This window comes from Denticeps clupeoides, chromosome 19, assembly GCF_900700375.1.
Source record: "Denticeps clupeoides chromosome 19, fDenClu1.1, whole genome shotgun sequence".
Taxonomy (NCBI): domain Eukaryota; kingdom Metazoa; phylum Chordata; class Actinopteri; order Clupeiformes; family Denticipitidae; genus Denticeps; species Denticeps clupeoides.
Window position 1 is genome coordinate 8,726,731 of NC_041725.1, and position 16,160 is coordinate 8,742,890.

General features: G+C 43.1%; 1 protein-coding gene across 4 annotated transcripts in view; it reads right to left on the reverse strand.

Moving 5' to 3' along the window:
- Positions 1-16,160, reverse strand: part of kcnab1a (potassium voltage-gated channel subfamily A regulatory beta subunit 1a) — a 79,931-nt gene that overhangs the window by 43,767 nt on the left and 20,004 nt on the right. The window contains exon 1 of one of the 4 annotated variants that reach the window (XM_028961547.1): positions 4,409-5,280. The exons of the other annotated variants lie outside the window; for them this stretch is intronic. Coding sequence (XP_028817380.1) covers positions 4,409-4,620 — 212 coding nt within the window. The 5' untranslated portion in view covers positions 4,621-5,280. Of the gene's footprint in view, positions 1-4,408; positions 5,281-16,160 lie in introns of those variants that run through there. 4 annotated transcript variants of the gene reach the window in all.

Genomic DNA, 16,160 nt, shown 5'->3' on the forward strand with positions numbered 1-16,160 from the left:
TTAGTCCATGATATGTTGTCAAGGAAACAGGCAAAAATGATGTGCCACATTGGCCACTTTGAGGATGCTTGATAGGCAATCATGATCTTATTCATTAACAATTTTCAGAATCAGGGGCTGCCAAGCTGGCCCGGGCCCTTTTCCTTTTTTTCCGGTTGAACTGCCCACTCCAACAGTGTTCTGGTTGACTGCAGAACAGTCCGATTGGCATCTCTGCACTACTTTTATATTTGGGGGGGGAATGGGGACATTGAAAGGTACTTGCATTTCATGGCCCATGGGCAGTGGGTTTTTAGGCCATTGTATCTGAGCCAAAAGCTCTTGGCACCGGAGGTACTTTGTGTGCCATTAAAAGCTGCTCAGGTGCAGAGCAAGAGAACATTGCTTTTCAATGCAGAAAAGGTTTGGTTTAACCATTTTGTTTCCTAACCAAATTGCTTCCTGCTACACTTTGCAACTAATGAAATCAACTCCAAAACATTTCACAAGAAAAAGCATTAGGAATTAGCATTAGCAATATATATTTGTATGGGAAAATTAAAAAATTAGGTTCCAGTGCAAATTTAATTTGACATCTGAACTAAATAATCAAAACAGCCAATAATTCATCCTTTGTCTGTGACTTTGTTGAGGGGAGTTTACAAACCTACACATCTTGTCATGATCCGGTCCAGCAGGGGTTACTCCAGGTCCGGAGTTTTATGTTCGTCTCGTGTAATGTTCCCTGATCGTGTTCACCTGTTTATAATTATCTAATTGTATAAAACTATCATGTTCATGTCTATTCGCCATTGGGTCATTGTTTGGTGATGTTTCCCTTGTCTGGTGAGTTATGTATTAAACCCCTGTCTCGTGACATTGTGCATATGCGTCCTCCTTCCTCGCCATGTCCAGCCATTGTGACACATCTCTGTAATCTTTCATACTATATTTATGCAGAATTGAAATGTGCTTTCTATAACATTTGTTTTCTTAAAGGACAAAGAGGACAATGGAAATTTTTTTATATCACTTAAAAATTCCACAGAATTCTGTAATTCTCTTTTGACTTTTCAAAAACACACAACCAGTCACACCAAACAAATGTATGTTTATATGTATATGTATGTAAATATTTGAACACATATCCACTGTCTATACAGGTTTTAAATTATATTAGGGTTAATTATGGATAGTCCTGATGTCACGGTACCAGTGCAGGACCAGAACGTGAGTGCGTGTTTGAAGAAACGAGAAACCCGGAGTGATTTGACGCAAGGACGCAGGTAAGTTTGCTCCGGTTTAAAATGCGAACGAGAGTCGCCGTGAGCTGCAACAATTCTAGGTTGATTGGGAGAAGGAGCAGGTTGAGAGGGTAGAGTTGAGGGGTGAGAAGATGAGCAGGACAATTCTTACGAGTTGAGCGGGAGAAGGAGCCAAGTCGAATTGACAAATGCCAATCAATGACTGAGCAGCTGGCAGTGGCCATCTTGCCAGTTTATGGGAGTAACGTTACCTCATCTCCGTGTTGCTACTGACACCTGAGAGTAGATGGTAGCAACATAGTTGCAGCCAAGTAATGGGGGGATAGTACATTAGCAAAGTGGTTGCAAAGCCTTGTAGTAACAAGGTTAAAGCCCCATGGCCCATTGTCCTTGTCCTTGAGCAAGACATGACACTGAACCAATAACAGCTGCAGCAGTGTTACAGGTGACAACTGAAGGCCAAGACCCTAATGTAATTCCAACTAACTGGTTCCCTATTGTTTGAAATATTCTAATGTCTAATGCTCTTCTGCGATGGCACCTTTACCCGTCTGAATGTTATGTTTTGACCTTTCTGTCAACTTTCAGCTGAAAAGATCCCAGACGAGGGCTCTGGTTCCCCTGCTATTTAAATATCTTTAAAGGTCAACTATGACAAATTAGATGATTGTTTAAATCAGATCTCTAGGTCATAAAAAGGAGAGGGAGATTTTCAAGAAAATGTGTGTGATTAGAACCAATTAAGATAAAGACTGAACTCATTTTTGTCCTTTTCGTTGTGGTCTCCCATGGAGAATTCATTTCTAGAACAGCCAAATACAGTAACATAGATGACCTTTCCCAATCCCTGAGTTCCAAGCAGCTGAACAGTTTAGCTTAAAGAGTCTTTTTCCAGCTTTCCCAGTATGAAGTACTAATATTAGTGGCTATTAAATTACAGTGGAAATGGAAAGTGAGAGTAGGCTTTTTAGATATTATAAAATTCTGCTTGATTCTATTTGGATTACAATACTTTCTGATGTCCACAAATTTTGGGATTATACAGTTTCCAATAAATCAGCATTAAACACACCAAGAAATTTCACTCTTACCACTCTAGATTTCTGTCCTTTTCAACTGGTTATTATGCTTACTAATAAGAATTTATTCAGACACTAAAAAGTGAAAGTGAAGTGATTGTGAAAGACTGCAGCACATGGCGACACTACGAAATGCGCCCTGCCCCTTCTTTCTTTAGTTCATAACATCACATGTGTTGTTTCATAGTCCTTCAGTTTTTTTTATAATGTTAAAAATGCAAGACCCATAAATGAGAAGGTGCGACCAAACTTCTGACTGTGTAAGATATACTTAAAATGTATTGTTGCTGAAAATAACAATGTGGATATAAGTGTCTGAAAATTAAGAGGAAGTGTTTGTGAATTACAGGGTTTAATACACATCATCCAGACAGAATTGTTTTAATGGAATTTTACTTTAATATCGTCTTGTCCTATTCACCACCTTAGAAGATGCTGTACTCCAGCCATCATCTTTAGAGGTCTGCAAAGGGTTTGAAAGGTCTGTCCATCTGGCAGGGGCCACCTCTGCTCAACGTCTGCAACCCTTTTACCCTTTCTTCGGTCTGACATTAGGGATTAATGATAGATAAAAGTTTGATTATGTCTGTGGACTTACAGCACCCTTTGTACGAGTGACTGCACATATAGTTGTGACCATGTAACAAGACCGCTGCACAGAAGCCCCCGTACGGGGTGCATGATGTTGACACTGCACAATAGGATGCAGACAGATTTGACGAGTGAAAGGCATCATTTCGAGAAACGCAACACCATACGCTCTGCCATCTATACTGCATACTGCAACCTCCTGCACTTTTAATGTGGTCTTGACGGGCCGTCAGTGGAGCATTGAGCCTTATCTTCAGAGTGTGGGGGGTGAAAGACGGGTCTCCTCTTCCAAAAGCTGAAGAAAGGGAAGAAAGGGCGGACCTTTGTCCTCTGCTTTTAGTTTTAGATCCTTCAGCGTCTGCCATATTCACGCTCTACACACCTATGTATACGTGAACTCAACCCGTCATCCCTGACAGTTAAAGTCAGACGAGGGCACAGACTACAGTGCATTAATTACCAAAAACTACGTCACGTGTCAGCGGCGGCGCCGAGCGCTCTGAGATTTCAGCGTTTCGTTCTCCTGCAGGTGTTAAAACCTGACAGCGGGACTCCCCCAGCTCCTGGTCAGAGCACGACCTCACTAATGGGACTCAAGAGTGATGACAGCCAGCATCCCCGCTGGGGCTACGGCATACATTTGATCCTAAATACTCACCATGATACAACTGGTGCACTAAAAAGGACTTCCTTATTCTTCATTTTGTTATAAAGTGGACATTTTATTAGGTTTTTTGACCCTAATTAGAAGTCACATTAGGGTCACAAAAACTTTACCTGGGGTCATTACGCTAATCTGATCTCAGTAATATGACTTTAACTTTGAAGAATGTACAAATACACACACACAGGCACACCATGAAACATCATAGTCCAGTGAAAGGGGATTAAAATTACAACAAGTGAGAATTTGATCTCTGTCGCCGAATCGCTCGCGTTACATGATCTGTGCAGCCGCGGCGAGGCACAATCCATTTCACACACTGCGGCACAGGCGCATGGGGACAAACAGCCCGGTAAAACCATCTGTCCATCACCCAAACAGGGCACTCGACAAAGAGCCCCGAGCTTCCAGGGAGAGGAAGATGGGATAAGGACACTTGTCCAGTTTTCAGGAGAGTAGCTCACACACACACACACACACACACACACAGCCACGATGAAACTGTTTCAAAGCAAGCGCTGAAAAGCAAGGCAATGGGTTCTTATGTCAGCAGTCATTACACATTCATTAGCTCCAAAGCAAAAGGTGAAAACATCAGCGTGAAAAGTGAACAGGACACCGGCAAAGCTGTCACACACACATACACGCAAGGCGCTGGCATCAGATGGGAAGTTCTGTCACATACCATGAGGGGTGCTGAATAGTCGCAGTGATGAACTGATGAAGAGAGTGAAAAGAGAGAGAGAAGGAGGAATGGAAAGAAGGGGTAAGAGGCGCCACGAACGAAGCGGATGAAGGTGGACGGGCGTGAAAGGAGGAGACTGACGCACCGGTACTTCATGCCCGTGTATTTGCCCGTGGACTCCTTGAGGGAGATGTGGTGGCGCGGGGTGAAGGAGCCGAAGCTGCGGGCGATGATGGCCACGGTGCGGAACTTGGCCCGGGCTGCGTTCACCACGTTGGGGCTGGTGGCGTTCTGTTTGCTGTGGTCCCCATTACGGCTTTTCAGGTGCTGGTCGGTGCAGGCGATGGAGACCTGCATGGCTGGAGGTGGAGGGGCTGGCAGGTGGAGACAGCAGTCAGCAGAGGTTGGGCTCTCCGGGGGGCTTCCAGGGTCCCAAAGAGGCCTGCTTGTCCACAGATGAAAAGTTGTCCCCGAGCCGTATTAGAAGGATGAAAAGCGTAGGATAAAGAAGGTAAAACTTCACTCCCTTTGTCTTCCCGCTCAGAGCCGGAGCAACAGAGAGTGTGTGAGAGCGTATGGCGCGCTGGACACTGCGTGCGACTCTGAAGACGGAGAGGAGGAGGTGTCGGGAGGATGTGAATGGCTGGCTGCCGCTGGGGTCAGCGACAAGAAAAAAAAAAAAAAAAAAACCCGCGCTGGAGGGGGTGTCGGGGGAGGGGAGGGGTGGGACTGTCAGAGGAGTGAAGAAGGGGGCTGGAGAGGAGGTCCTCGGGACCGGCCGGGACGCTTTGTCGCCTTCAGCGCACCATCGCTTTCCAGGACTCGGCAAAGGACCGTCTGCTCGTCTCGTCTCTTTATTCCCTTCTTTTCCCCCCCGTTCTCGTGTGCAAACCTGCTCTCTTCTGTCCATTAATGTGCTTGCATCCCTCTCTCTCTCTCTCTCTCTCTGCTTTGCACTCCTCTTCCTCCACTCTTCTCTCCTGGTGATCTCAGCTGTGGAGCTTCATGTGCGCTGCAGCAGCTCCAGGGGAGTGAGAGGCAGGCAGCCGTCCACTTCAGTACAGCTCTCTCTCTCTCTCTCTCTCTCTCTCTCTCTCTCAGTGTGTGCATTATAGTTTGTCTTCCACGCGCTCTCTTTTATCTCTTTTGTCAGCTCCCTCCGCATTTCTTCTTTACATCGTTTCTGAAGAGTGTTAAGAACCGGATGAATCAGTCCACACACAGTCCTCCATATGTTCACACACACACACACACACACACACACACACACACACACACACACACACACACACACTCTGACAGTAGAACAATAACAGCACTGACTTAATAAATTGGCACAAACATAGTGTGTTTCTATTGGATAACAGTATCCATTTTCACTGCACAAAACTACAAGCAGCCTATTTGGAAGAGGGGAAAAAAATGAAAGAATGGAAAGTAGATATAGGGATAATATAGGAGGCGAATGGAGAGAAATAGAGAGAGAGAGACAGATGGAGATAGGAAGAAAGATTTACCCACGAGGTAAATAAAAAAACGCTGCACAAAATGCAGACTGCGCACAAACGAGAGTTGGCAACCGTGGTCGAGAAGAAACAGTAACAGTAGGCACAGAAGCGTGATCCATTTACAGCGTACCCCTGCGTCAGCTGCGGTGTCCCAGGGTCTTCGTCTTCTTCATGGGCTGCGATAGTTCCACTTTGTACCCTGTGACCATCTGGCTAAATCGTTTTCTGCAGGTTCGATGACAGACTTTGGTGAAGAACGTGTCACTGTTCCGTTCCGTACATTTCAGGGCCATTGCATATCAGCGGGTTTTCAAAGGTCTGCGTCGACCTGATAGCGCAACCAGTCATTTCACTGATGTGTGGTGTAGAAAGGCGCCGGCCTCTGTAAATGTCATCCATACGAGCTGCTACAAAGTTCAACGGTCCTGAGACAGGTGACCTTTCCTCTCGCAATTTATAACTTTATGGAGGGCAAAACACAGCAGCCAACGCAGAAGAACAATTTCACACCACAGCACATTTTCTCCACCTTACCACGTCACCACTCCCTCTTTTCTGTGACCTGGAGAGGGGTGGGGGGGTGGCAAGCTGAATGATCTGCATGTGGGTGATGACCTCTGAGACCCCCCTGACAGATTAGGTGCTTCTTCTCAGGCATGACAACAGAGGAGCAGCGAAAAAAGGTGATAATGAGAGTGAGGTCATTAGAGAGCGCTGTTACCGAGCTGATGGAAACGGCATAGCACAGTACCACAATCCCCTTGGCAACAGAACCTCCCATTTCCCTACGTTCATTTAGTCCCAATCTTTGTAAAACAACACAAGGAGCAAAGCCACCATAAGGACTTTTGCTCCTGCTGGCCGGCTGCAGAGCATAGCTTTTTTATTCTACTTTATTCTACTATATAAAGGTGTGGTTACGGTTAAGAATGAAGTAATGAGAGCGGCTGCAGCATCAGCATCTTGCAGGGGGGGCAACCGTTCCTGACCCCATTTCTACCGTACAGATGCTGTCAACACAGGGGTAACATTTTTGCTTCATTGCTATACAGCAGAAGGCGATGAAGCGACAGCGTTCACGTATTTTATAGTCAGTGTCATAGATTGAATTACGGAGGGAGCCAAGGGAAACTCAGCACCCCTGAAAAGCAAAAAGCTCTAAAAGCCATCCAACATTGTGTTATTTAAATTGAACATTAAGGTTCTTGAAATGAACAACGAATAAAATAAACATTCCATTTTCTGACTGTACGTCTCCATGCATTTAAACATTTTTCCTGTTGTGGCCATCTGGATTGTGATTCTTATGTTGTTGTTATTGGGCCTTGGAATGCTGCTCTGCACTTACATGTCTGTGCATGCATGGTACTAAAGTCTCGATCCTAACCGAATAAAAGGGCTCCTACGGTTTCTGTCAAACACCTCAACTGAAAAAGGGGTGGATTAATGTATTTGCCATATATTTTTAAATGAGGCTTGCATTGCAATAAGAAGACTCTAGGCTACCACAAACCCTATCTTAAATGATCATACATAAATAACAAAAGAAAACCTACAAACCATTTATGTTCATTTTCATACCAGCTCTTGGGTGCGTCATTGCTGTGGGAAAACTCACAGGCTTAATATTTGCTTTTAACAGCTTGTGAAAAACATTAAATCCAAGTAGTTTGTACACAAACATGGAAATAATAAAAGGTCCACACTGCATTTTGCTTCACCACCCATATATATATATATTGGAAGCGTATATACACACACACACACACACACACACACACACACACACAAAAAGCCCCTTTCCACACAAAAACTGAATCTGACCATGCTGAAGCAAGACCAGGAACTGTCCCCTTGTGCTCATCCAAGTGAAGCAATGGGACTAGATTACATGCCAAAGATGGATGACTGTGACAAAGCCTGTTGTCATTAAAATACAATGACACCACAAAAAATTCTTGGTGTAGTTACACAACACGTTTTCGGGTTATTTTTCCCTTTTACTGAAATACATTTTTATAAATTGAATAATCCCCGAAGTAATCCTGCGTAGAATGTGTAGAAATGTGTGCTGCACGGGTCCAACCTGCCACATGGTCATAGCACCTAAAGGCTACACAGGGGAGACCCTGAGGGACAGGAACACTGTTCAGTGATTGCACTTCCTCTCTCACTTTCAAACGTAATTCAACAAGGCCAAACTCGCTTCACATCCATCGCGTCCATCCAGCAAGACTCTAAAACCCATTTGTCCATGTCACGCTTGCATGGACGCTGAGGTGAAAAGCAGGACAAGGTGGCAGCTGTTCATGCACCACAACCCATGTCATTTCCAAAATACTGTGTCACATCAAAATCCAAATTTTATTAAACTTTTCTGTGTAACAACTTAAGTGAAAGGAGTGCACACACACGCAAACACTGTCAAGGACCTGTCACTATGAAACATTCACACTGCCCGGAGTGTCCCCAGCCTCATCCAGTCCCCTTGCACTTGTCCCTCTTCATGCTTTTATGCCCATGATAGCAGTGATATGAACAGACAGCATTCCCAGCAATGTAAACAAATGAAAAAAAAAATGGATGGAGCAAGATCTCCAGGCCATGTGAGAACTGGAGCTCACAGCAAAGGCACGGTGCTGACCTGTACAGTGCAGTACAGTTCACTGAGGACAGAACGATGACAGACTGCAATGACAAAAGGTATTGCATTAAGCTAAGTATTATACTGTACCATCCAACATATAATGTATTCATAGTATATTAAGACCATAAATTTCTATTTTTTATAAACATATAAAACCATGACTATTTCTCGGCTCCGTTTTCAGCCATTTCGCTCTTTGACAGATTTACAATGAAACGTGTCACGTGGTGCTGCATGGGTTGCTTCCATATTCCAGATCCTCAGCAGCCCAGACATCACAACTTGCAAAAACGTACAAAACCTGCACTCTGAGGTGAAATGTGTTTAATATATTTTATTTTTTGATGCAATGCAGAATAAAATCAGTTATATCCTAATGACATTGCTTAGTGAATTTCTGGCGGTGGCATAAAAATACTGGCTAAACAGCAGTGCTGGTAGTGACTGTGGCGGCCTTGTCTGAGTATAGCGCCTCTCCAGGAAGGAGTTTCATGCTGCGCAGCGCAGCACGTATTTTCACACGACCAATAGAATAAAGCGGGTGAGTGTTCTTTCTGCCACTTCGAAACACACACGCGGGAATGGAGAAAAAGCTGCTCTTAACAGTCTCTGAGTGTCCAGAGATCCACAACACAACATTATTGTTTTGCCAGGAGTTACCAGGAGAAAACATCGCAGTTCCTCAGCTTGGTGGAGAGTTCATCTGCATCAGGGCCAGGGCAGATGACTAACTCCGCCCGCAGCACAGTGTCGTGTGCATTTAAAAGGGAACTACAAGTATACGGCAACAGTTTTTCTGCTCATTGTAGCAAATCAAAGGGTCCACAGGGACCTTAACTCTAGTATTTAAAAAACATCATAAAACAACGTAGAAAATGTACGGGATTAATCTTGATGCATCGATATCGAGGCTTTGATAATCGTAATAATAATCAAATCAAATCAAATCAAATCATGAGACCAGTGAAGGTTCACACATCTACTTGTTTGCTTGCTCAAGTTTCCAGGATAATTTATTGACGGAGGTGCATACACATTTGAACACTGGCAAACCCTGCTGGGGTGCTAAGGTGCTGGAGCAGGTGTTAAAAAGTGTTTGAATGCTATAGTGAGATACCATGAATTCCCTGGCAATGACTCCACCCATTCAGTCTAAACAGATTCTGTCAAGCAACCAGTAGCTCTCTTAAAACCCAACAAATTTAGGCTGAAACAGCAGTGGCAAAACCTTTATTGTGTATAATAGAAGCCCACAACAATGCTGCCAGAGCATGGAACAGCATGGATCTTGGCAGTGCAAGAACACAAACAGGCAACCGCGTGGCTTCTTTCAAGTGATTTTCTTTCAACTTCCATAATAAATTGCACAGTATTGTACTAATTTGTATTCTAGTGGTGTTAAACACTGACTTCAAACTGGCACTAAGGCATGGGGCTTGTTTGCTGCCGTAAGGTCAAAACCAGGAAGAAGAATGTGTGAGAGTTGTTAATCATCAGGATCCTTCCATTTTAAGCTCTTGTTCACAACGACATCATAAAAGATGGGCTAGCCTATTGCCTTACTTTGCTGTTGGGTAGCCTTAATTTTGATTGGGTGAAGATATAAAGTAAAAACAACCTGCCACTGAGATTCAGCACACTGTTGTAAGAGCACAAACAGTCAGACCTTGACACCCAGCTGGTGACTCTACGGCTTGTATTGAATTTTAACGGCTGTATGTCCACAGGAGTGTCATTGAATGAAGAATGATCCGATTGCCTCCCTCAGAAGCTCATACACCACTGGAGGGCTTCACAGTGATGGAAAGACGCACGTTGTCATTTCAATTTTGTCCAGCTCAAGCCAATCACAAGCTTCTAATGAACATTTCTGTTTTTTTTCCCCTCCATTTGCTGGAATAAAGATGCAATGATGCAATCAGGCAATTATTACACTTCTGTAATGGACTTCTGACTTGAGGGCTGTAACACAGATCACGTAGCACCAGCAGCCTCCCCAACACACCCCTCATTCTCTCTCTTAAATCAATAAAATAGCAAAGAAAAATTAATCCCCATATGGATGCTGTCTTATTCCTTTAAATGAATATTGACTCTCAGTTCTATTCCTGCAGTTAATGGATCAGTTGGAAGATCACACACCACATGAAATCTACTGGTGATTGTGAATATTGTGTATCAGCATCATTAAGACGCATTTGCCAGAAATCACGACATACAATCACATACAGGTAAAAGCATGTACTGTATTAAAAATGCAGTGTAACACACATTTACTGTAAGGTGATTTATAGCAAAGATGGCAGTAATCCCACACACCGATGAAGCAGATATTGCGCTCTTCCCAGCATTAGATCCGGGTTTCGCCTTCGCGCGCTGTATGTGGGAGCATTCAGTGGAAAACCAGAGCAATAGCTCAGTGCTGACTGCGTGGGGCTGCGGAGGTGACACGTCCGCTGCGACTGACTTCACTCCTTAGCGACTCATCTATCAACCATCTGCTGTCTTGGTACAACTTCAGCATGCTGGGGTCTTGGAATGCAAGAGGTCATTGACGTTCACAAAAGACGAAAGGAAGACACCAGACTCAACAACAGTGACTTTCATACCAGAGCAAGTGGGGTCTAGTTTAAAGACTGATATTAAAAGAGCTACTTGAGGTTAAACAGATCAAAACAGAGGGAATAATATACCAGTCACAATGAGGGACTGCACCAAGCAGAATAAAACACAAAGCAAGTGCAATTATGTATAGCATCTTCGGGTTATGGTTTCCACTGTTATCAGAATGCAGATCTGGAACACACTAGTTGTCTAAACTCAGAGGATTCAAAGTAGATTTTCTTTAGTCTGCTGTGCTGCAGCACACTTGAAAGTGAATGAAAAAACGAACCCCTGATCTCAACGTTAGAATCGCTATGGAAACTGTGCATGGCGAGAGAAGAACATGCATTACACTGGTAAATAACATCTGTGTACCAATACCCACAAGTTCTCCAACATCAGGACATCTTGCTGGACCTTATTTTATTAATTTTTTTAATTTTCTTGGAAAAAATGCATGCTCTTTATTTATCTCCAGAACCATTAAAAGCTTCTTGCCTCTAGAGTACCTTCTCTGTAAAGAGATAGGGCATTTTATAGGGCATAAATTCAACTGTAATTATTTGTTAATATATTTAAGAGGGAATTTACCATTAAAACTCCAAGAATGTTTACTGCTCTTTATTACTCAGTAACAACAATGACAAAATAGATGGCATCCATGTTGCTCTACAACATGAAGGAGTGAAGAAAGGATCCAGCCAGGATTTTGTTGGCTTACCTCCATTTCTGATTAGGTGAATGTGAAGTCTTTGCACTGTTGAATCATCTTGTTTTCTATCTGTTATAAGCTGAATGTGTAATTTCATAAGTTCCATCCCATAGAGGTTGTCTCTTCCCTTTCACTTCAGTTTTCTCTGCAAATCACAGAAGAACTGAAAGTGTGGCACACTTACAGTGCAGGGGGTGTCACATAATGCCCTTTTTGATAGTAAAGCATGGAAAAGTAGCTTTCACACCACAGAAAGTCAGAGATAAGCAGGCACAAGTGTAAAAGGGTAAAATAAAGTCAAGGGGGACATAATGTTTTTATGTTTCTACCTTATTCCAAAAGTGGATCAAATTCATTTTCCTGAGAATTGTACACACAACACCCCTTAATGACAAAGTAAGAAAGGTTTACACGAGGGTTTGGCAAAACTGAGAAAGCACATACTGTATGTACATAAATATTCACAGCCTTTGTCATGCAGCTCAAAATTGAGTTCATGTTCATCCTGTGTCCCCGGATCATCTTTGAGATGTTTCTGAAGCTTAATTGAAGTCCACATATGGAAAAAACAGTTGATTGAACATTATTTGGAAAGACACACACCTGTCTATATAAGGTCTTACAGCTGACAGTTCATGTCAGAGCACAAACCAGGCAGGAAGGTTGAAATGAGCACAGTGGTCTCCATCATCTGTAAGTGGAAGAAGTTCAAAACCACTGGCACTCATCTTTGAGCTGGCCAGCCTCCTTAACTTAGTGATCAGGGGAGAAGCACCTTATTCAGGGTGGTGACGAAGAACCTGATGGTCATTCTGTCAGAGCTCCAGAGGTCTTCTGAGGACAGAGGAGAACCTTCTAGAGGGACAGCCATCTCTGCAGTACTCCACCAGTCAGGACTGTATGGTCGAGGGACCAGATGGAAGCCACTCCTTAGTAAAAGGCACATGGCAGCCCACCTGGAGTTTGACCAAAGGCACCTGAAGGACCTGAGACTATGAGAAACAAAATTCTCTGGTCTAATGAGAGAAAGATTCTCTACAGTGAAGCATAGTGGTGGCAGCATCATGCTGTGGAGATGTTTCTCAGCTGCAGGAACTGGGAGACTAGTCAGGATAGAAGGAAAGATGACTGCAGCAATGTACAGAGACATCCTGGATGAAAACCTGCTCCAGAGCACTCTTGAACTCAGACTGGGGAGACAGGTCATCTTTCAGCAGGACAACGACCCTAAACACGCAGGCAAGATATGAAAGAAGTGACTTCAGGACAACTCTGTGATCTTTTTTTTTTATTATTTGCCAAAACCTCAAGTAAACTTTTTTCATGTTGTCACAATGGGGTGTTGTGTGTAGAATTCTGAGGAAATGTAATCCATTAAGGAATTAATTTGTAACATAACAAAATGTGGATGCGCTGTGAACACTTTGAAGATGCACCGTATAAAGGCAAATAGTGGGTAAGGCCAGGTTTAACTAATAAACGAATAAAGTCCACAGGTAGAGGTCACTACCGTAAATCTACTGATTGTACGAGAAAAATTCACCACATTAAATATATAATGTGTTCTCAGTCATGATAATGTTACTATGTAACAGTAACTGATTAAATTCCATTATCTCACAGATGGTGATTTGACAGTAGTAATCATATTCATAACACCATGATGAGAAGAAGCATCATTGCGTCTGCAAGTTTCCTTCAATGTTGAAGCTGATGAGTGGAGCAGAGGACACACCTGCGCTCGGCCTGATGGCTGCATACATTTTGTGCTCTAATTAGTTTTTAATTACTGCCGAATCAGAAGGGTATGAAGAACCGCTGACAATTCCCCCTAATCCCAAAACCACTATCACCAGTCATGAAAAAACTTGGTAAGCATCATCTTTCTGTTCGCTTGATCTGCCCCCTCCCTCCAAACAATCAGTCTGACTCGGTCTAAAAATAAAAATTTGAGTCATGGCCAGTAGCAGGACAGTATGGACAGTCTGGGACAGTCTGAACTATTGTTTCTGATCATTGCTTTAATGGTGGTGTAAAGTGTTCACTGTAAATTGACAGTTGAGAGGTGGTAGACAGATAGAGAGAGAGAGACCACACAAGAGACAGCAAGAGAGAGAGGCCCAAATGTCTCCATCTACTGGTTTCATCAGAATATAACATGGATTGACGTCACTGAAAACCATTCAAATGCTTTAAAAGACGAGGCTCAGTGGAGCATCAGGGTGCCCTAAAGGAAAGACAGCATAAACATGTGGAAGCAATAACAGAGAAATACAGTTAGAGCTTTTGTTGTATAGTTTTCCATATAATGTATGAGGGCAGTAGTGGCCTAGCTGTTAAGTAAGCGGACGGTAACCGGTTCGAATCCCGATCAGCCAAGGTGCACCATCCCCACACACTCTCATGAGAAGATGTTATGGATGACTTTATTTCTATAATATAAATCTGCCATCAATCTATTAAGCTTACCATATAAAAAAAAGCATTCTGAATTCTATTTATTAAGCATTCCATTCCATTCCAAAAAAAATAAAAAATGTATATTGGCTGCACACATAACTGCATCAATCTGCATGCTGAGCAACTAAAATCCTGGGAGAGTGCACAAGGTAATCGGTGCACCATCCTGATAAAATAAAATAAAACACAATCCTATTGTCTCCCAAAATTCCCATTCAATCCCATTCTCAGTCACTGAAGGCACTGAAGAACAAGAGGCGTATACAGTATGCATATTATCTACAAGGGCAAATCTGAAGGGCTCCAGAGCGGTCATAAAATCTAGACATATGAAGAAGTTAGACTGACAAAGAGAGCGGCAACTAAACTATGCGGCACCAGCATTATGGGGATGTCACGACCCTGGAACAGTAACAGCCACTGACGTGATATCATTGTGCTTTTACTATCAGGGTAAAATTCACTTAAGCCATACCAGCTAGACACAGAGTGCATAAACACAGTTTAATGTGACGTTTTCATTTTAGCAAAAAACTAGTGAAACAATAAGGCAGCCATAAAGATGATCGACTGCAGCAGAATAAACATACTTCATGAAGAATTATGTGAATTTTTTTTAAGGCCTGGCTGTGGCAATTCACTAATAATGAGAGCAATAATAATAAAATATGAGGAGTAAGGCTGAGTGGGCTAATGCATTGTGTGTGTGTGTGTGTGTGTGTGTGTGTGTGTGTGTGTGTGTGTGTGTGTGTGTGTCTGTCCATTTGTGGTCATTGGTCTTTCCTTTCTTTGCAAGAAGATTTATGCCGAGCAGCCCAGCAAGGACATAAAATTAAAATTATAGTAGAGGTGCAAGGTTCACCTCCAGCCAAATATGTGTCCTTTTCAGGAGTGCAGAGGAGTCAAAGGTCTTTCCATTATTTCATGTTAATTTGGACACTGGGTTAAAATACATGCAGCAATCGAGGAATTCAGAATTATTAAGCCTTTTATTTTAAGTTAAAGAGCTTTGATTAAAGATGTGTGCGGACCGGAGTTGGGCAACTGGAGGCGACAACGTTTCTAGTACAATTCGCCAACATATTTTTAGCTCACTGTGTAGATTCAGTTTGTCATGGTCTCGTTGGGCTCCTCCTCACACCTGCCTCCAGGAAGCCCAGTATCCTCGATTGAAAGATATCCTTGTTCTGTCCTCCCTTCACCTTCCCGCGCGTATAAGACCCTTCCCTCCATTTTCTCGTCTTCCTCTTGGCTTAGCTGTGGTTCATTTTGTGCTGCATTTAGTCACAATAAAGATGGACACTTGCACTTGCCAGTCTTGGTTCTACTTTAAAGAGAAAAGAGAATTCAAAAAGCTCCTTCCCCTGACATTTCAATTTTTTTCAGCGGAGCTAATGTCCCTTCCCAAAATATTGGATGTATTAGGATGTATTTTCATCATTCTAGCAAAAAAACCCCATAAAAAAAACCAAAGAGCTGAAACAGTGTCCATAAATTTACCAGCCTTCCTACATGGAAACACTGAAGAACATGGGACTCCTGCCAACCCAGCAGATTGTCCTCCTTGTCCCATCTGAGAAGCAGTCAGACTGTCTAACAGGCCCTGGCTTATCAGAGCCACACACTGCAAAGAAAAAAAGTCTTCCAGCAGCCGGATTGTCTCCAGCAAACGTCCCACAGTCTCCCACTCATGTGTCACCCAGCCACTTTCACACAAGAACCATAGTACTATGAATATGAAAGGGAAAGCAGGTTTTTTTTTTTTTGAGGCTGAACAGAGCCTGTGCACTAAATCTGTGTATGAAACTGCACAGAGGAAAGTAGAGCAGACAAGGCACAATTGGGTCCTCTCTCTCTCCCTCTCTCTCTCTCTCACACACACACACACACAAACAACCCTTCATTTACACATGTTCCATAGCACAGATGGCCATGAAAATGAGTCACATCTGCTGACATGTATCCC